Raw genomic sequence first — 23,146 nt, 5'->3', positions numbered from 1 at the left:
GAAAATAATTGTCTAAACTTCATAATATAACAATTAAATAAATAAAAAAAGTTTTTAAATAAGGAAAATTAACCATTTCATTATAAATAAGAGAAATTTATGAAATGATGTCATTTTTCTGATAATAACCGACAATAATGGTGACGAAGATGACGTTTAAGATGATGTTATTGATGATGAGTTCATTTTTGTATAATTTATAACTTTTCCTTTAAGTTTACAATTTCAATTCCTGGTTTATTATTACCACAAGTCATTGTATAACCTTTTTGGTTTGGATATCTCTACGAGTGTGTATGAATGAGTAAATGTGTGTTTAAATGTGACCTGTTTTTATTGATTGATGGCGATAACTTCCGTACCATTAGCGGTTATTAAAGTAAAACAGTATATTCCACATGTCATTCATTTAGCCAGTATGTTGGCAAACATTAAGTAAACAGTCAAGTTACTAAATAAATGACTTAAAACGGAAATGGTGTCAGATTTCTGTGGGTTTTCCTTACATGTTACATGCTACTTAGGACGAAAATATACGAATAAAAAGTTCTTTTCTTGCTTTCAAGTTTTTGCCTTTTTTTCTACAAAAAATATTTCTCATATATATAATTCCCTTGTTTTATTAAATAATATTTATTTTTTTATACATATATGATGTACATATTTGTTTATATGTTGGTTGTTATGTAGGAAGAATAAATCAAAAGCAAAAAAAAAAAAAAGATTGGGTTTGAAAAATTGTGGTGCTGGTTGGTGGTGGTTAATTTATAACCAATACTGTAACAGTAACATAATAGATACTCCTGGGAAATTTTTATAAAAGGGGGGATTTATTACTTTTCAAAAAAAATTATAATCACATAAATTTTACAATGATTGCATTTTGAATTATTTCTTCTATCAAATTCAATTTTCCCAAGACAAATCAAACCGAAATTTATATTTTAAATAAATATGAAAACACATTTTGTTCATGCTTAGCTCTTTAAAAAAAAGTACCACTAAATTTACTTTAATAAACGTTGTTTTATGCTTAATAACTAGTTAGATAAATGCGTTAAAATTATCCTCTTTGCAAAGTAGTCTACAATATTATTATAATTTTTAATTTCCTATTTCTGCCTGGTAATTCAATTTAATACTAGTAATCAGTTTTTCAAAATTATAATCCGATTATTGTGCAGTTATACACTTTTTTGTCTCTACTTTTGCACAATTTTAATCTAAAAATTGTTTAAACTTTCTAAGCGGTTTATTGCATTTAATATTTTGTTTTCCATACGTACGTACTATATACTATTATAGGTACTTTTCCTTTATGGCATTTGATGACGTTGCTGTTGATTCAAACCATTTTTGTTCATTCAAAAACTAAATATAAAAATGTGTATTATATTTGAAATCCTTGTAGAATACATACCTGCAAATAAAAAGAAGAGAGAAAAAACAACGTTAATATAAAACAAATATTAGGTTAGAAATATTGTAAAAAACTTTTACATATACAAAAGGAGTAAGAGTTAAAGGTATGAATACACAATGTTTAGTAGTGTAGTTTTAGTCCTTTTTATGAACAAAAAACGTTTTATTACAAATATTTATTTTTTATGTTTTGTAGAAAAATGGCATATAAAATTTTTGCTGAATAGTGGTAAAAAAACAAAAAAAGGAAACTTGAAATACAAATAATATGAGAGGTGGAATATTAAATATTAAAACACAACTTGTGTTTGTAAAAGCTAAGGGAAGTATAGCTGATAGGGAAAGTTGCCTCAATAAATATTATTAACTTTTTTATATAAAATCTTTATTTGTTATAATTTTTTTAAAATCTTTTGTTCAAACTTTAGTTTTTAAATTGTTAAACATCCTATGAAGCATGAATTCCTATATGGTTTAACATTTTTCCGGAAACAGGTCATATGTGAATGTTTGAGGAAAAGTTTATTTCAAAAGCTTTGTACCATTTAAGCAAAAATGAATTGAAATGCTGATTTACAAAAGGAAAAACTAAACATTTTCCCAACAGGAAGTAAAAGCAAAATAACAGCAACTAAAACGTGCTAGGAGAAAAACGAATCTTTAAGTGTAAAACAAAATAGGTCGAGTTTAATAAAAGAAACATGAAATGAAATCAATTTTCATCATAAAACTTTAAGATGTTGTTTTTAGATGCCAACAAGCAAATAAAATCATTTGTGAATGTATGTTTTAAATGAAAAAAAAAAGGAAAAAATCATTTGCAAAAAAGGCTAAATTGTTAGGGGAAATTAAAGGAATGAAAAAAATGTAAGACAAGTGAACATCATCAGCAGCCATCCAGCCAACTACTCGTAAAGAAGCATCTGTTCCTAACATAATACAAAAAAAAACTAGTGCACTGCATAAACGAACGAATGAATGAAATACAACTTGACAATGTATTGAAATGAAGGAAAAAGATTAATACAGAAGAAATACATACTAAAGATAAAATTGAAAAATAATTCAAATTTGTAAAAAAGGGAGGGAGGATTTTCAACAACGTGGGAATTTGTTAAAGTGGCAGGTGGAGTTACACAAAACAAACAACCAAGCCAACTAGATACACAGACATTTAGGCAAAGGAACGGTTGAATTATTATCTTTCTAAATAAAGGGATTAAGAGTTTAAATTTCATAAGACACAAAAAAAGAATAATAATTAGATACAAAAAGTATTCAGAAAAGTAAAACCGACAAAATACTAAGAACTTGTTTTAAAAACAATTTAAATTTTGTAACATTTACATAATATGTACTTAAAATTTTAAACAAAATTCACCAAAAAAGGTATGCCAAAAACAAAAACAACTTCCTAGAATCTAGAGCCCAAGTGTACAATAGCAATTAATTTTGTGTGAATGCTGTTTTTTTAATTCACAATTTTGCAGAGCAAAATAAAAAACAAATAAAATTTCGAGAATGTGTTTAGTTTCATTTTTATGGTCAGATTTTATAGCAACAACAACAAAAACAGCAAACATTTTAGCTTCATTAGTAGTGAAGAGAAATAACAACAACAAAAAAGGTAACAACCGGAAAACGGATGTAACAACAAACAATCTCTCAAGACTAGCAACAACAACAACAATGTTGAATAGAGCATACAAAGATATATGAGAATGAGAATTATAACGGCAAAAAAAATTGACCGACCGGCTTAAGGTTTTCTTCTTATTTCTTGTTGTAATAAATAAATTTCCATTCATTCAATATGGAAAAATAATTAAAGAATTGTTGGATTAGGCAATTTTTATAGTGTGTTCACACTGCATGACATCACAACAAAAGGAAGTTAATTACTTACAAATGAAAATTTAAATAAAGCCATATAAATTAATTAAATCTTTAGAAAACTGGTTGTTTTCAAATGAAAACAAAAAACTTTAATTAAAAAATTATATAGTTTGTAACAAAAAAATATACATTTCGTTAATTTTTTTTATTAAATTTGTGACAAATGTTAAATGACATTTATGTAAATAAAAGGAAATTAATTTTAAAGTTGATCAACGGTAAAACTAAACGTTTGTTAAAATTAACAATGGTTTACAAAACACTTCATTTGAATGATTGCTCTCTTGTTTTCATACAAAATTTGTCAAATGTTTAATCTTTAGTTTAACAAAATTCTTAGTAATGGACTTAAAGGTAAATTCTGATCAATTCATTTTGCTTTCAACATTGAGGCACGGGCAATTTAGTATTTGTATTTGAACAAATAATTTTTATTTATTATTTAAATGATTCTATAAATTGAAAGTGCTTTCAAAGGTAAATAACGCACGATTTCAAATTTATAAAAAAAAACGAAATGAGTACATGTGGCAAAAAAAAACTCGCATATGTGCTGCCAGTTATTGCAATAACGAAATAATAATAAAAATATATAAAATAAAAAAGTATTTTGTTATGTTAATTATATGCAAGAGAAAAGGTAGAAAAAAAAACTCATTTTAAAACGTGACTTTAACTGGCATGAGTCATCAACATCTTTTTTATTTTTTTGTAAACTACAGCAAAGAGGACACACCTTGTTGGGGAAAAAAAGTAGGAAAATAAAAACACAACAGAACTGAAACACACAGCCAGGAACCCTTTTGCTGTACATATAAGCCTTGGCAAAAAAAGAAAATAAATATATAATATAATATGGAAAAATGGAAACATAAACTGCTCCTCAACAAGAACATTATGTGATGATGATGATGACGCTGACAATGATATCGTGTTTGTGATATTGTTATTATATAGTAACAGTCTTCGTATGTGGAACTTGTAGCAGACATTATGTTGGATTTTTAGATGTAATTTATATTATAAAATGTTGTCATGTCATAATGCAGATACATATTAAATCAAACGAGCATTAACAAAGGCTAACAAGACCTTACAGGAAAAACAACAACAGCACAGCAAGAATACAGGAAAACTATCACAAGAAAATATAAAGAAGAGGAGACAACAACAAAAAATAGGTCCCCAAGTATCCAAAAGCTTTAAAACAATGTAATAGCTACACTTGTAGCAGCAGTAACTACTAGATACAAGCATGAACTATACATGAAACCCGGTTTTAGTTTTGTACCGGCTGTTCGTTTTTTCTTTTTTTTTGCACATAGACAGACATTTATTTTGACACACTTTATAACAAAAAGTTAGTGACACTTTATTGTCATTTGTATGCGTTTAACAATGAAAGGTAGAAAAAACATCCAACTGCTAGCAGCTAGTAAATAGAGCTAGAGCTCCTGCTTGGGTGCAAAATCAAAAATACTATTATAAATAAAAAAGCTTTGAGAAGGTTCTAAAAAAAAATTATATAGAAATAGAACAAAAACAAGTACCGCCATTTTAGTTGCAAGTGCTTCTGCTGCTGCTACTACCAATTGTATTGCAAATGTCATTTTGAGCTGACACCAGCGTAATTTATTATGAAATGTCGTTTTAGAACAAAAACAAAATAATAATAAAAAAATAGAAATAAAAATGATTGTTATAACTTTTTGTTAATACATTTTATTATATTTGCCAATATCCATTAGATAAATACATTTAAACGTTTTCATATATTAATAATTCCAAACACATACGGTTTTTTAAAAAAGTTGCGATAGATAGAGATAGATAGACAGATACATACGTAGTTAGAACGTTAGATAGACCATGATATATAGATGATAATCTAATGACGCCATGTTGGTTTCTTTTTTTATTTATTAATTATATAAAGTTAAATACAATTATGACCACTTTCTTAAAGGGTAAATGTCAGTAAGAAAATCAAGAACCATTTTCTAATGTTTCCAGTTTTAATATTGAAACATTTTTTATTTTAAAATTCAATTTATGGCAAAATTTAACTTCAAGGTAAAATATAAAGTGAAATTTTTTATTGAAAATAATATTTTATTTAACCTTCAAAAATATCCTTGAAGTAACAATATTAAGCCGCTGTTTTTATCAAACAAAAAAGTAAAATTTAACCAACTTTTTTATATAAAACAACATAATACTGAAAATTAAATATTTAAACAAATTTTTATAAAACAACAAGTTTATTTTAATTTAAAATAAACAACAATAAAAGTTGCTTAAAGACAAGACTATTATAGACAAACTGGTAAATATTGAAATTACTTATAGATCTAAAATTGGTTTAGAATAATTGACATATTTATCTGCAGTAAAAAAGATGAACAAAAGCAATTGTACACAAAATTTCCAGAAGATATTGAAAAAAATATAAAATTATAAAGAAATTATGAAATAAAATAATATTTTTTTAAAAAACAATAAAAAGCTATTTAGATGTTATAGAAAAAAACAAATCCAACAAAACAGCTTTCACCTGAAATTGGAAATATAAAAATAACATACCAATTGTATATATTTTTTATACATTTCTAGCCATAAATGAATTTCTAAAACGAATAGATAGATAGAAAAGAAAGAAATAAACACGAGTGTTTTAATTATAACACACTGGCGGCACACAAACGCACACTAGTACCGCAACGATTAATATGATATAATACTTTTAAATAATCTAGTTAAAGTGACATTAATTCAATATTGTCATTCCCATTAAAATTGTTGTTCAATAAATATTGTCAGATCCATGACATATTTAAATATGCATTTATAAGCCCGTGCCCTGTGTTTGTAAGCATATATGTATGCCCACCACAGCAAACCTAACCTCAAAACAAAATGACTTTGTAGTTTATTACAATGGGCTGGTTGGCTTCTAAGCTGCTCCAACACAAACGCAGCTTATCACTACTGAATATAATTTGAAAAAAGGGAAAACATATTAAAAATGTTTAGTTGGTTCGGCTGTTAAAAAAAGAGCAGGGGGAAATAAATAAAAATCAATAATAACAATATTTTATCATATGCAAACATTGTATGAACGAGTATTTATGAGGGACTTTTGATCTTTATAGACCGATAGACCGACAGTCATAGTTAAATGGCGGTGACTTTATTCCCAGAATTTGTACATATGTATGTAAAATTTTGAGGTTAGAAAAATACAAAATATATGTTTATGTGACAAATATTCAACTGATAAAGGGAATTTTTTTATTACATAACTGTAACTAATAAATTAAAGGAAATCGTTTAAACAAATATGAACTTAAATATAAGTTTTAAAACAAAATGCTATAGAAACTAATACCAGGAAAAATTTATGAAATTTAAACAAAATGAAGTGATTAAATTTACGACTTTAAGGCATGACTAAAATAATTAAATACTTTCTAAAAGTAGAAGTGTTTTTTTGTAAGGATTTTGTCATTTAAAAATCATTATTTCAAGTTTTAAGCAAACTACAGGTAGTTTTTATAATTATGGAAAAACAAACATAACCTTATTTAAAACTAAACAAAACAAAAATCACAACCTAGAGAACATTGTTGTAATTTTAGTTATGGTCACTAAACACACTATACTGTTAGTGCACTTTAACTAAACAATGGCATCTTTAGAATTGAAAATTTTGTTTGTGATTTTCGCTAGTTTCTTGTTATTTTTGTCTTTATTGTTTCGTTTTTATTGTTGTTATATTTTGTTTGTTCTCTAAATTTGTTTTATGAACATGGCAGGCGCCAGTAATGAACACAAGTAGGCGTCAGAGCGACTTGTCGCTTATGTTTAGTGTGAGGGTACTTTTCGAGTGCACTGATTTGAAAATTAAAGTGTATACTTCTTTTTCGCCTTAGTGTTATATGATTTTTTTGCACTTATTCAAATACAAACTAATGAAGCATTTATTTAAGATATTTTTTTCCGATTTCATTAGGCGACAAATGTCTAATATTTAAAATGAAAAACCCACATACAAGTTTCCATCTAACGGCTGCATAATAATAAAGTTGTTTTGACTAAAAATTTAAATGTTTTAATTTAAAATGAAAAATAATTGGTTAATTAAAGTGCAGGAGATAAGAAAATGTTTTAATTTAATAACAATTTAAAGAAATACAATTTTAAAAATTAATTACATAATTTTAAGGTGATTTATAAGTTTAATAATAAATGAAAAAGTTTGTAAAATTTGGAATAATATTAAAAATTCAATTTACTATAATACATACAGTGTCTCACATAAGTATTCGAATTTAGATGTACTTTTAAAAGAAACATAATTTAATAATATTTATTGTGTGTAAAATTAATAATTAAATTTGACATATTGTCTAGAGAGTCCTAAGGTTTAATATCACACTCCTTAAAATTTAGATAATTTACATTTACTTAAATACATAAATTTAACTTTTTTTAAAAAAAGTCAATAAAATTACTTCACAAAAGTATTCGAATTTTAACTGAATTTCATATTTGACCATATTTTACGAAACACAAAAATTAGAATCGAATGGTCTTTTTGCTTAAAATTATTTCAAGGGGTTACTATCAACCGAAAAGATATATTTTTGGCCCATTTGGCCCACAATTTTGGGGCATTTGTACCATCTTTTCATATAATATCATTAAAATGACGATTTTTGACCATATTTGCCATTTTTTTCTCTTTTTCAAGAGATAAAACCAAAATTTAATATTGGGATTTAATAGATTCCTTGAGGTATCTAAAAATAATAACTTTTGTTATAAGGACCTGTACTTAAACATTCCAAGATATATTTTTGGTATCGTTCTTCTGTTTCTTATTGAATTATCTGGATCTTAAGTCCCTTTTCGTACCACTAGGATCGACATTTTTCGACAAAATTGGCTAGTATATATTATTGTAGATATTAGCACTAATATATTTTAATTTTTCAAGACATCGTAGTGGTATACAACTCCAAAACATGCCTTAACAAAATGTCATCCTATACAGTAGATTTCAGTTTTTACTACTCATAACATTCACGATTATGTTACCCATTACAAAAACGCTGTATGTCCAAAATTTTGGGTTTATTTTGATCATAGTAGATAATATTTAAACAGAAATCAATATTTGTGAGTTAGACCATAATGATATGGTGACATTCAGCCTAGAGGCCAATGGTTATAAAAAGAATGATTCCACTATATTGAATGGCGTTTCTTCGAGGCATGCTTTGGAGTTGTACACTTCCACAATATATTGAAAACTTAAAATGTATAACAGCTGATATCTAAAACAATATATAGAAGACAAGTTTCCCCGAAAATTTTTGACCCTGGTATTATAAAAATGGACTTGAGTTCCAATAAATTGAATTAGCGATAGAAGAATGATTCCAATAATATATATTGGAACGTTTAAATACAGATTTTTGTAACAAAAAATATTATTTTTAGATACTCCAAGGGGTATATTAAATCCCAATAACAAATTTTGGTTTTATCTCTGGGAAAAAGGAGAAAAAAATACAAATATTGCTAAAAATCGCCATTTTAATGATATTACATGAAAAGATGGACCAAATGGGCCAAAAATATATCCATTCGGTTGATGTTACCCCTTAAAACAATTTTTAGCAAAAAAAACATTCGATTCTAATTTTTGTGTTTCGTATAATATAGTCAAATATGAAATACAGGAAAATTCGTATACTTTTGTGAGGTAATTTTATGGACTTTTTTTAAATAAAGCTAAATTAATTTAAGTAAATGTGATTTTTTAAAGTTTTAAAAAGCGTGATATCAAAGCTAAGGACTGTCTAGACAATTTAACAAATTAAGTTATTAATTCTGCACACAAAATATATTATTAAATTTGGTTTCTTTTCATATAATACCTAAATTCGAATACTTATGAGAGACACTGTACATATGTATGTATATACTAAAACTGTAAAAACTATTGTCTCAATTAATTAATTTCATTGCCTTTTAAATACAACAAAACATTTACAAATGTTAATTGAGTGTGATTCAACTTTTATTAAGAATTATTCAAATTTAAAATGTGAAGTGAAATCATTTAAACAAAAAGAAAAGAAACAGCCAGGGGCAAATACAAATACAATTTAAAACAATTTAACTACAGAATAAAACTTACACAGCAAGCTTTAAAAAACAATTTCATTTCAAACTTATACTCGTTATAAAATTATCTAGTGTAAATATAATTTGTATCTTTTTTACATTTCGGTTTATGTAAAAAGATATAAAGTAAGAGATGCAAATAAAAATTGCTCTGAAATTAAAATAGTTTTCAAATGGTTTTTCTCTACGAGTGTGGGTCTATTAAAGGGTCACACCTTTTTTTAAATTAAAGCTTTACTTTACATTTCTCATCGTTTGTAATGAATATTATTAACATTTTAGCATGAATACAAAAAAAAAAACAATAATAATATTCAATACAATAGTTATTGAATTGTTTATACTAGACAAAATGTAATGCAAAAACAAGTTTAGCTTGAACAAATTTTTCTACGTTAAAAACAAGTTTTTTTTTTTATTTATAAATAATTTTTTACTCATACATTAAAGCATTTAATTGACCTTTTGAGAATTAAATATACATTTTTGCTGTTTTTTGTTTGTTTAGAAAAAGTTTTTTTTTATTAAGTTGTATAAAAATTTGATTTATTGAAATCAAACACAATTATTGAGGGAATTTATAAATATATAGAACAAAAAGAGGTTAAATAAATTAATGAAATTTTATTCAGAATTTCAATAGAGTTTAAAAGCCAAGTTTTTAAAAAGTTTATTACTAATCCTGAAATAATAATTTATGAACAAAGATTGCAGCTTTTGGAATTGTCAAGATTTAGTTTTATGTTTAAAATGAATTAAATTAAAAATAAATTTAATCCCCTAAAAAATCATTAAATCCTCTTTTAAATATTTCTTTTAAAAAAGTTTGAAATACCACTTGTTTTGCAAAAAAAAAAAACGATATAAAATCAAAACCAGTGTAATAAATCCACTTGTTTTAAAGTTATAAACTAAATTCAAAAAAACTCTGTTTAAATTTTTAAATTTAACAAAACTTGTAACATGATCGTAGTTGAATTTAAACATTTATAAAAACAACAGTAGCAGCAGCAGCAGTGTACAAGGTTTTCTGGGCCATTCACTTTTTTACATGAGATTTTATTTTTTTAAAAGCTTATAATTTTTTTAAATGACGAAAAAAGGAATGAGTATATTTTTATTGGAATTATGTAATTTGTATGTGAAGTAGTGTGTTATGATTTAAAACCAAAAACGTGTTTTTTTTTTCTTAAAACAAGTCATCAGTTGGTTAAATCCCCGTTGAAAAACTGGTAGAATGTAATGGTTCTAGTACAACTGACAAAATGCAAATCTTGATCAATGAATTAGACAGCATAAATATAGATTTTTTTTGTCTTTGGCAATTTTGTATTAAGAATAAAACAGGTATTTTTAAGACCAAGTGTTGAGTATGTCATGAACAGTTGCAATTGCAGGTTCTTTAAAATCCCACAGTTGAAAAACGTCAAGTTACTGTAAAGTAGAAAAAAACAACAAAAAATCTTTTGCCATTTACCATAAATATTGTATGTTGATGTCAGTTTATGTTTTTGCTGTTTGTTAAATATTTAGTTTTTTTATTTTTAATATTTTTTTGTAGTTTGCATTTTACATTATGCAAAATGAAACTTGAAACATAAAAAAACCAAACAGCAGCAAATGGACAAGAAATTGCGCAAGTTTTTGTAAAGTTGTAAAAAACAAACTACCAGCAGCAACTTGCTTTGAAAATTTCTTTAGTTTAGAAACCGAATGACAAGTGCAAAAATATGAAACCTTATAAAACGGATTTCATAATCATAAACTAGAATTCTACTTTCAACAACAGTAAGAATAAGTAGAAAAAAACAAAAAATGTGTAAATAAACATGTAAATAAATGAAATATAATTTTCTTCCTCAACTTCTTCTTATTCTTCTTGAATGCAAGCAAAACAATTCATCATTATTATCAAGCAGCTTGCAACATTTACAGCCAACCAACTAACCAGCCAGTCAGTCAGTCAGCGAGGCATGCATCCAGCAAATACTTAAAGAAAAACATATTACGGAAAAGAAAGTTTTTCTGGGTCACCAACGCAATGAACTAAACTAAACACCACACAACAGCAACAGCAACACAACTAGAAAAACATGTAGTATGATTATGAAAAACTACAAACAACCTGCTTGCCACCAGCCAGCCAGCCTAGCCTACCAGCTAGTCAGACGTTGCAACCGTCAGTATTTTAGGAATGTTTAGAAAACAAAAGAGCTACAAACAAATGAAAACTAAAAACTATTTTTTTTCCATTTCCAAACGGAAAATCATTGTGCTGAAGTATTGAAGATGTCGGAGTAGTTGGTTTTTAGTAGGAGTACTAAACTAGACTAGTATCAGTAGATTTTTTAAAACGTTTTTACAAAGAGTTGCAAATTCATTATAATATTTGTATGTACTATATACGAGTTTTTGTTTCGAGATTAACACTTAAGATTATCGATATAAATATAATGGCGGAGAAGATATACAAAGTATAATGTTGGTAAAAAAAAACTTAACATTTCCTGGTATAGATTTTCCTTTTAAGTAGAGTATAAAGATTTAAAATATTGATAGGATTTCTTAAAGGAAATTATGTAAAAAGCAATTTAACATAAAAACGTTACTAAGCCAATTGAAATACTAGAAACTACCAGACTTATTGTGAGAAGTCTTATAAATTTGTATTCATAAGTACTTTTAAAACCCCTTTTTTAATTTTTAAAAACTTTGTATTGATTTTTAAAACATATTAACTACTTGTAATTACACCTAAGAAAAAGAAACTGATAAATCTAACGTTCTACATTACTATAGTCAAAGAGAGAAAATTTTCATAAAAAAGACTTTTTTCAAAAAGCGACAAAACAATAAACCTATTAGTATTTATTCTTTTTTTTTTTTTTTGTTGTATGTATGTTAATATAACTTAATTGTATTTAATGCCTCTGTAATTATTATTAATTATTATGGCAGCAAATAGCAATAGAGAGAAAAAAACCAAAGCAAACAAAACAAATCTTTAATTAGCCGCAAAACCTAAACAACACACAACCATACATTAAATATAAAAACAAATTTATTTATAACTAATTATGAATAATTATTTTTTCAAGAATGAGGTTTTATCTTTAAAGATAATTGAACGAAAGAAAAAAAAGACAAAGAGAAAAGTCAAGATTTTGAAAAATATTTAAACGTTTGTCATAAGTATATTAACTTTAATTAAGTTTAATTAACGCCGACTTTAAATATAAATTGATGATGAAGTTTAACAACCTACAAAACAAGATACACAAAATTAGCAGTAAATTGTTTTAAATATTTTTAAAAAATTTTTAAAAATATAATAATTTAAAGTTAAAAATTTTAAAAATATTTTTTAAATAAATATTAAAATCAATAATGAATTCAGATACTGAAATAAAATGATTATTGGTTACCCTGCTAAATATGTGATTCTTAGGAAATAAATATTCTTAAATTTCGAATTCATTTGATTCGAAAACACTTCAAAAACTAATTAAAATTTCTTGAAAATGTTATTGAAATATTTGTAGGCAACTTTTGACCAAATCTATTATAAATTATTTTCAAATTTCGAAAATAAACAAACATTTATGTGGAAAAAAACAAAAATTCCTCATGACGCGTGTTGTCATTATTAACAAAATTTTTCAAATCCCTTCTTTTCTCCAAAAAGCAAGCACGAAAGAAAAATAACCCTCAAAAATAAAACTTTTTAATATAGTAGGATTTAGATGAAGAAATAAACAACTTTACAAATACTTAAAATTACTATATGTTCAGAGTCTTCGAGTGTTTGTTTTTGGTATCTGTAAGATCTATTTCAAAAAAAGAAATGATTCCCCCACCCAAAAAAAAAATTTTCAAATTGTTTTTACACAATACACACATACATACATTTATACATAAGTAAATTTACTTTACAACATGAGTGTGACATTCTAAATAAATATTTGAGCACAAAAAAACAAAATAAATATTGTTTTAACAATAAAATAAAAAAAAAATGAGGAAAAAAATTACGAAAATGTTTAAAACAAAGACTTATCACCTTTATTTTATGAAAAAAGTAAGTAAAATATTGTTATTACGTAGTGTTTTTTAAAAAAAAGATACACAGATACTTTTTTTTAGCTAACAAACATGTGTTACTTCATTTACCACCTTTTTTTTATCTGTAAAATATTGGTGCAAAACCTTATCAGTTTCGAAATTAAACAGCAGGGGTATGGATGGCTGATGATGATGATATTTAAACCATTCAGGAAATTTTTGGAGTATTTTTTATACTCATTTTAGAAAAGTAAATAGTAAAAATAACAAAAATTACTCGTTTTTTTTAAATTCTAGTATTTTAAATATTGGTTTAGGCATTTTTTTAATAGGTTAAGGTCTTTTAAACATTTCTACAGATATTTTGAAGATTTTATAAAACAACAAATTTCTTTGTTTAATTTATTTAAAATTTGCTTAAAAAATAAGTTTGAATATTTAAGCCTTGTTGCAATATTTCATTGTTTAAATGCTGTTTTGAATTGGAAAACAAAAGTAAGTACAATATTTTATTTAATAACAAAACTTATTGCATATAATTGCTTCTCATCATCATAATATACAATTCAAGACAATGCAATCATTATCATTATTATCCCCCCTCATCATCATCATTATTGTCTTCAACATGTTCATTTAAAAATCATTGTTTTAACTTAAACTTCGACGTCGAATCCTACAACTACAACTATCGTAACGTATACTATAATTTGCAGTATTTTTCTCCTATTTTTGTTTTTGCTTTACTGTCTTTTTGTATTGTAATGTCGTCATAAATTTATTTCATTTTTGGATTTTTAACATTTATTCCCTTGGAAGTGAAAAATATAAAAAATAACGTAGAAAACGTGCTTGCATATCCGGCCTTTAAAAATAAACAAACTTTGTTTCTTCCAGTTCATGATAGACAACAACAGACCTGAAGTCGAAAACCCGGCAGTCATCAAGTAGTCATATTTGTTGTTGTATTTTTAATACATTTTTTATTAAACATTTGTTAAAATGACAGACATGTCTATAAAGCAAGATAAATTTCCAACACCGGCTTTAAACTAATTATAAATATTTTAAGCAAACAAAAATTTTAAATGCTATTTTTAAAACACCTTCTCAATTTCCTCAGTTTTTGAAAAAATAATCATCAACATTCCATACAAATATTAACAATCCGTTGAAAATATCAAATGTATTTACGATTTCTCTTAAATAGTTTAACTATTATAATTTGTTTTACAAAAAAATGTTAATACTATTATTTCTTTACTGCTACATTTCTCCCATTAATATTATTTCATTCATTCCATTGGTCATTTATTTATTCATCACTGGTCATCTTCATCTTCAGAAAAATCGTAATAAAAGTAAAAGTGTTTTTAGTTTTTTTTTCTTTATTATTTACCATAATTAGCCAAACAAACAAAATACTAAAAAACGTTATTTACAAAAAAGTTTAATAATATTCATAAAAGACTTATAATGATGTTATAATAACCTGTGGGTATTTTTTTTAAACGAAAATTTTATAATAAAAGAAAAACGTAGTAACACAATATTAAAGATTTTTTTTAGAAATTTCATGGTCTTGGCGGAAGAAAAAGAAAATTTTGTATAAAGTTTATAATAAATTTTGATTATGTAATTTTTTTCAGCTTTATAAATTACATTTTAATTGCTGTTTTTAAGAAATGATCATTAAATAAATTTTGTAAAATTGAGGAAATTAAGAAAAAAAAAATATTTTATAAAATAAAATGACAATATGACAAATTGTGTATGGGAAAAATTTAAATAATCTGACATTTAAAAAAAAAAACTTGAGATTTTAGTAATTTTGTCTCTAAAACAAAAAATAAGCCTATTTTTAAACCAAATGCACAATTACTTTCATGACATCTCTATTTTACTTTATGGATCCAGTTTTTAAGGGGCTAATATGCCTGTTTTAGAACAACCCAAAGTATTTTGTGTGTTCTTCCTGCCTAAGTTATCAAAGGTTTATAAAACAAATTTGTCTACAAACTTTGTTTTTTAAAGCTGAATAACACCCTTTATGTAAGGATATTATATATTTTAATAAAAACAGTAAAACTTTATATAGTTTTTTCTTAATAGATTTCATAAATCTTTATAATATTTATCTACCATTTATAGTCAATAACTTAAAAACAAGAAAAGCTAACAAATGAAGGAGTTAAATGCGTTAAATGCATTTAAAAATGGACTTAAATTATGCAAGACACGTTTTAAAGTAATAAAACACCTTCTCCTCTTTAGATTCAACTCCCCAGTAAAACTTGGTTTAAAGACCACAACACAAAACCTCCTTCTGTTTAATAGCAAATTAGTGATTTTTTTTTTCATTTTTGTTCAAAACTAAACAAATAGCTATTAAATAAAACCAAAATGAAATATATAATAAAGCAAAGGAAGTATAAACAATTCATGTATGTACAAAAAAAGTATCTAAATATTAAAACGAACGAGTAGCGCATAGTTACCATAAGTAGTAGTATTACATTTTACAACAAATACAACAAAAATGTTTAAATAAGTGATCATTTTCATGTTTACTTTCGCATGTAATCAAGTTGAAAATAATTTAATATTTTATAATATTATAACAAGAGATACTTATTACAATTACAGAAGAAAAAAAAACTACTAAATACAACAAAACAAACTTACTTTAGTGTTAAAATTGTTAATGTAGAGTACAACAACATTTAATAAATAAACCTGGTAGGTAGTTGTCGATTTTTTTGCTTTATTTATATTTTCATTTTATAAATAAATGAATTGTTAGCTGCTGGCTGTTGTTGTATGGATTTATGAAGTACGTTTGCTAGTGATTGGTAGTACGATATTGTTATAGATATAACCACAGACATAGAGAGATAACGCAAAACAACTAAAACTCAAACTCTTGGGCGAACTATAGAAGTTGCATGGACGGACATAATTTTCAATGTAGGTAGGTTTTGTTGTTGTTGTAATTTAAAGAAAACGAAACTAAACAATAAAACTCTATGAAGGAAATCAGTTTAACCTTGTACAGGGTTTTTGAACTTGTACCACGACTACAAGTATAAATCCAATGTTTGGTAAAGAATATTGATCAACAATATCAACAACATCATCATTATTATCATCTTCATATACAGCAACAAACAAACACGAGTACGCTGGGTACTTGAAACTGCAGTTAAATATATAATTGTATTGTCAAAAACAATTTAGAGGATTTTAGAAGAAAAAAACACCCATATTCACACACGTATTCCAGTTAAGTAGAGGAAAATCTAATAGAAAATAAAATTCCAAATAAAAACCACATGTTTTTAGAATAATACTTATACTTTTCGTACTATTGTTACAAACAAAATTAATCTCTACCATAACCTTTCATAATATTTTATGTTTCAAATCAAGCGTGAATATATACGCGAATATGTTCAAAATCTGTTTTTCAAACAAAAATTTCACACAGAAACACAAACAGCAAAAAAAAAATAAAATAACAAAACAAAAATTGGTAATAAATTTTGTATTTTTTGAAAAAACGGAAATATATTCACGCTTCCATCCATCCACTCATTCACTCATTCATTTATTCATTCCGATAAGTGTTTTCTATATAAAAACTGATAATAACATTGAATGGCAAAACAGAAATAGACATTAATTTTACAAAAATAATTTAAAAATTAAAAAAAAAAAAAAAAACTATAAAAAATTTAGAGATTACGAAATTTGTTTTTGGAGATGACTGACAATGACAAAGAATTCTAATTTACAGCAGGCCATTAAACAAAATTAAAAGCAATATTTCTGTTTTAATTTTCAAATTTTCAAAAATAAAATTTTAAAATCGCATACAGCTGTAACTAGAAGATATATTTTGAAAAAAGTATAAATAAATAACCCTACCATAAAAATCTATTTCATGAGATATTTTATAAAAAAGAGTACATACTACATATGTATGTGTATTTGTTGTTTTTATAGACTAAACAGACTCAGCGTCGCTCTCCCATTAGCAGCAACTACTGTGTGTGGGGTGCATTCGAAGGATAATTTTAAATCAAAGCGACAGGGACACAGGACTACTAAATTTTATGAAAAATTATTAAAAATTTAATGTTATATCAGGATTCATACAAGATTTTATGAAGCGATATGTTAAATTTAATTTCAAAAAGTCATATTGAAAGATTAACTATGTTAAATTTCATTACCTCAGAAATCCTAATACATACAAGCTTAATTAAGACTTTTCTTAAGAAATAAAGACTAACCCGAATTTTTCACTTAACGCTGCATCGCTTGAATTGTGCTTCAGCAAAATTTTTAAACGAACTTAAAAGATTTAAAAGATTTTTTTCTTATGTTTTTTCACAAACTATAAATACATAAATATACACCAAGTACGAATAGCATAAAAATAAAAAGGTTTTATTTATTGTTTTTTGTAAATTTATGATGTTTACAATTTAGTAGACATTTATCCCTAAAATAAGAAACCAACCAATTGAGTTTTTGGTTGTGTTTTATGTTAAACCAACTTGGCGTAAAGAAATGATAAACAGATTTCATTTCTTCTTTTAGTTTTGAGAGATTGTTTTTAAAAGATTTGAAGATTTTTGGTTTGTGGTGTGTAAAGAAGAAGAAGAAAAAAACCTAACCTAACAGTATGTACATGGAGAAATTTGTCTATTTTTGATAAGGTTTTTAAAAAAAAAAAAAAGAAAATACTTAATTACCTTAACGGTAGTTTTGTGGTGTTAACAGGAGGGGAAAATAAATTAAGTGATGATTACCAGAGAAAACCTTCAAGAAGGCAATCGAAAAATAGGGAAAATGAAATAAAAGTGAAATTAAAATTACCACATCCACCTAATTTACACAAGCTAAGCCCCCCTTTCTAATTACGCTACTGTTTGCTTTTATAAATAATTGTTTTCAATGGTATATTTTTCTATCAATTAGAATTAAAATGTTGAGATACTTTTTTTTTTCAAACAATTATCTTGTCTATATGATTAAACTTAATAATAACAAGAAAAAGATTTCAAAACTAAACTGAACTGAAACAAAAGAGAAAGTTGAAGAGTAATTTCTTCTACGCTTGCACAGCAGATGAGGAAGGCAATGTTGATCATCAAAGTCATAATGACGAAGGTAATCATCATCATTATGAAGTTGATGGTGGTAATGGTTTCGAAATAAAACTTACCAAATCATTTAACCAACAAAGTAAAAGACGTTAAAAGGTGCGTAGGTTGCTAAATAATCATAAACTTTCATTAACAAAAATTAAAGAAAGAAAACCAAAAGTAACAGTAGAATTGTTAAAAACATAAAAACAATTACATATACATACATACATATACATATCTGTAAAAAGAAAAACCCACCATTAATCACACGATTAATTAGTTGGTTTTTTCTCTTGTAGAAAGAAAAACGTTACTTTCAGTTACTGAAATTTTAAGACAGAAGTGTTAAAAGAAATTTAAAATAAGATTTTCTTTAAGTCATGTCTTAATTTTATTTCATAGTCACGCATTTTTGGCTTTTAGTTAAAGTTTAATGATTCTGTTTAGTTTCAGTTTTAAGCCAAATTTGCCCCGAAACCGTCATAAAGAATGGTTATTAAACTAAATGTGACATGACATGACTGACTTTAAATTACAAGTTTAACATCATTTCATTCTTTTTGGTTTTTTTGGCTTATTGCGACGAGTATGTATGTGTGTATGTATGTAGGTAATCTAGAGATTATTATTGTTATTTGACATGACAGTAAAAAAGGTCAAATGTATTAGCAGTTTCTTTTTTCAAAAAACAGTAAAACCTTGAGGTTTTAACTTTTTCAAAGTGAATTTCTAAAGACAAATCTAGCTAGAAGTTCATGGTCTATAAAATAAGTATTCAAATTCTTTAAAATTCAGGGAATTACCAAAAAAGCGTTTTGTTTTAATTAAATTTAAATAATTTGTTTTATTTAGTTTAAATATGTTAATTTATCTCCTTACCTCTCCTCTATTGTTGTTGTTATTGTTTGTATGATTACTATTTGAGTGATTCGATGAGCCAACCGAAACTCGCGATCCGGGTAGATCGCGCCACCTTAGTACCCCCATAACGGCTTGTCGAACCCAACGACGTTCGGCGCCTTCTGTATAAAATGCCACCTTCAAATTAAGACTCCAACGTAGCAAAAAAATCTAAGACGGGCACACGACAACTACAGACAGCAGACCCAACGACCAAAATATTATTTATAAAAAAACTAATCAAGGTTTTTTTCTGTTTGGCAAACAACAAGAAAATTGTTTGCAAAATTGTTCTTAAGAGAGACAGACAGTAAGTACAACAACTATTAGTACGTTGATGGCGACCAAAAACAACCACACTTCTTCTACTTTGCACACTTTACAAAACTTAATGTTGGTTTCCTTTTATGGCAGACCCAAAGTAGAGCCACAAAAAAAGAGTTGGTTGGTTGGTGTTCTCTTGTAAAGTAAATGTAAAGGAAAGGGAGTCGGGAAGTGTGTGAAAGGAAGTTGTAAAAAATGGGGATCAGACAAAAAACAGCCTGTTTCTTTTTTTTCTGTTTTTCGTCTTGAGTCTGCTTGCTAAATGAACAACAACATGAATTTGTGTTGCATTTGTTGTTGTCTGTTTAACAGTGGGCGTTTAAAAGAAAAACAACTAATATAATAATATTTTGGTTTTTCGTAATAACAAAATCCAGTTTTAAACAAAAATCGGGAGAGGGGTTTTCTTTGCTAGTTTGTTTTTGTTGTTGTTGGCTTTCGTTGTTGTATTTTGTTGTTGCTGTCAGTTGGCAAATAAATGGGTTGGTTGTGTTAAATTAAATTTTTTTTGGTTATATTTTTTTGCCTCTTTTTGTAGTTTATTTTTTCATTTATTATTTTGTTTTATTTTATATTTATTTCTTAACTTGTTTGACAGGTTTTTTGTTTTGCAGTTTTTGTGTTATTGTTGTTGTTGTTGCGTTGTGTTATTTTAAAATTTTGAGAAGTTTTGAGTAACAATATTTTCAAGCTTTATTTTTATAGTTGTTTGTGTTTTTCTATAGATTCAATATTCATTTGTATTAACAAATTACACTTTTAGTTTAAGCTTAACTTTTTAAAGCTCTTTTCTATACAAATTCACAGAGCAACTTTTCAGATTCTTTTCTCAATTGTCTGTTAATAATTAAATATTTTCTAGTTAAACATAAATCTATGTTAAAAATATTTTTTTGTTGTTTTACAAAATTTTACAATAATTTAGATTATTAATCTTGCTGCATAAAACCACAAATTTTTTATGTTTTATTAGTTTCACTGTTTGTTGAGGCTTCATTTTGTGGTTTTGTATTTATGTTTTTTTATTAATTAATAAATTAGTTTATTTGAAAAAATTTCAAGTTAGTTTATGTTTAAATGTATGTATTATATGCATTTTTTATTAATCACTTTTTCTTATTATTTTTTTTAGTCATTTGTGTTCCGTTTATAAATTTAGTAACGTTCCAAACTCTAGCACGTCTCACTAACGAATGATTTGTTTTGTTTTTTCCAAATGTTTAATTTGCTGGTGTTTATGTTGCTGTGTTTTGCTTGTTATTTTTTAAATGTGTGTGTGTGTTCCGGAAAAGAGAGCACGAGTAGAGAGAATACAAATTGCAATGGGGTATGTTCAGTGTAAAGTTGCCATATATGATGTTTATTAATATTTTGGCGATTTTTGTTTTAAAAATTACAAACTAGATTGACGGTTTATATGATGATTTAAAAATTTTTGAAAACCTTATTATAAATGTTATTTTAAACAAGTTTCAATTAATTAATAAAATTTAAAAAATATAGGATTTATTGACAATACATATATTTTAATTGTATTTAAAGAAAATAACTGATGTTATAGCAAAGTAGTCTGGCAGCTCGTGTTAAGATTTTAAATTACAATAAGTTTATATAACATTTATGTTAATAAGAAAATTAACAGTAAAAGATGATGTTAAATGTAAATATTTTAAACATGTTAATAAAAAAGTAATTTTATAAAACTCTTTAATGGTATTATTCTTAATAATTTATGGAAGGTTTATAAAAAAATTTTTTACAAAATATGTTCTATAAATCTTTGATAAATTATTATGAATAAAAAAAACCCTTAATAGAAAACTATGGTTGATTTTAAATAAAAACGCAATTATTTAAATAAAAACTTCTTTAGTTAAAACATAACAAAACAATTGTGATAAATATGTTGTTCTTTTAAAAATCACATTTATTTTTAAAAATTCAAATTAGGAATGAGTCATTTTAATTAATTGCTAAAACATATACACTATGTTGTTTTATTTGCTAAATTTTAAAAACAACGAAATTAAAAAAATTCGATAACATTTGGAGAAATTAAAAACTTGCAAAAAAGTAATACAAAATGTTATCAACAAAAAAATTCTCAAATTTTTTTTGGTGATTTACAAAAAAATGTGCTAACAGTAAACAAAACATTGTGATAAACAATTTCCGAATTATAATAAATTGCCAAAATGGCGCAAAAAATATTTAAGGCGATAATAGTTTGGAGTTTGGTAAATTTAAAATGAAAATTTGTAATGTGTATTTCTTTACATGTGTGTTTTTTATTTTATATATAAAATTTATTTGAATATCAATGTAAATATTTATTATATCTGGCAAGTAGCATCTTGTTGTTACAATATAACAAAAACGAAAACTTATTACTAACAAATAAATACTTACAATATTTATATGTCAATCTTAAGAAAACTCCAAAGCCAATAATATTGCATTCTAGAAAAGTTACTCAAGAAAACAAAAGGCATCAACTTGTGTTTTTTTCCAATAGTTTTATTTAACATTTGAATAGAGCGAGAGGATGATGATAAACAGATACGAATTATTTGCTGACATATGCAATATAAGCAAAAAACAACAACAACAACTTTAGAGTTGCCAATTAATAGATTTGAAAAAAGAAAATTCCAATTTTCATTTAAAACTAAAAAAGTTTTCGTTCCATAGACTGATTTGCATTTTTGCAATATGAAAAAGTTTTTTTCAAAGCTAAGTTGGCAACTCTTTTTTTGCCATTGTTTCCTTTTTGTAAGTTTTTGTATATTACCATATAATCGCTTTGTAATGCAGCGTATTTTATGCTTAGACACAATCAATTTGAATGAAAGGTATATAGTTTTTTGGCATTTGACGGGCAGACAGTTTTTGCTTTTGGGTGTCTCTATTTCTTTAGTTTAGTTTATTTTATTTTAGTTTTTCCCCCATTTTATCCTTCACAAATGTCTTAAGAAGAAATCTTATGTGCATTTTGTATAATAAGAAACAATAAATGCGAAAAAACACGAAAGAAAGAAAGAAATAAATACACACTTTTACATAAATTTAGGAAGAAAATATTAAATTAAAATATCAATCAAGAAAAATAAATTTGAAAATAGTATTTAGAAAAAAAAACTGAATAAATTGAATTTGGAAAAATAAATTTAAAAATTTTCAATTTATTTTAT

At 25.5% G+C, this 23,146-nt stretch overlaps 1 protein-coding gene across 6 annotated transcripts in view; it reads right to left on the bottom strand.

Moving 5' to 3' along the window:
* LOC119607614 (rap1 GTPase-activating protein 1) overlaps nucleotides 1–23,146 on the bottom strand; it is a 118,704-nt gene that overhangs the window by 24,809 nt on the left and 70,749 nt on the right. Inside the window, exon 1 of one of the 6 annotated variants that reach the window (XM_037961644.1) lies at nucleotides 19,611–21,157. The exons of the other annotated variants lie outside the window; for them this stretch is intronic. Within the exon in view, the coding sequence (XP_037817572.1) occupies nucleotides 19,611–19,718 (108 nt within the window). The 5' untranslated portion in view covers nucleotides 19,719–21,157. Of the gene's footprint in view, nucleotides 1–19,610; nucleotides 21,158–23,146 lie in introns of those variants that run through there. 6 annotated transcript variants of the gene reach the window in all.

This window comes from Lucilia sericata, unplaced genomic scaffold (genome assembly GCF_015586225.1).
Source record: "Lucilia sericata isolate MDLA Ls3-8-SP2 unplaced genomic scaffold, ASM1558622v1 Contig000019F_arrow, whole genome shotgun sequence".
Classification (NCBI taxonomy): domain Eukaryota; kingdom Metazoa; phylum Arthropoda; class Insecta; order Diptera; family Calliphoridae; genus Lucilia; species Lucilia sericata.
The sequence above is the reverse complement of the archived record's forward strand: the minus strand, read 5'-3'. Positions and strand labels throughout refer to the sequence as shown.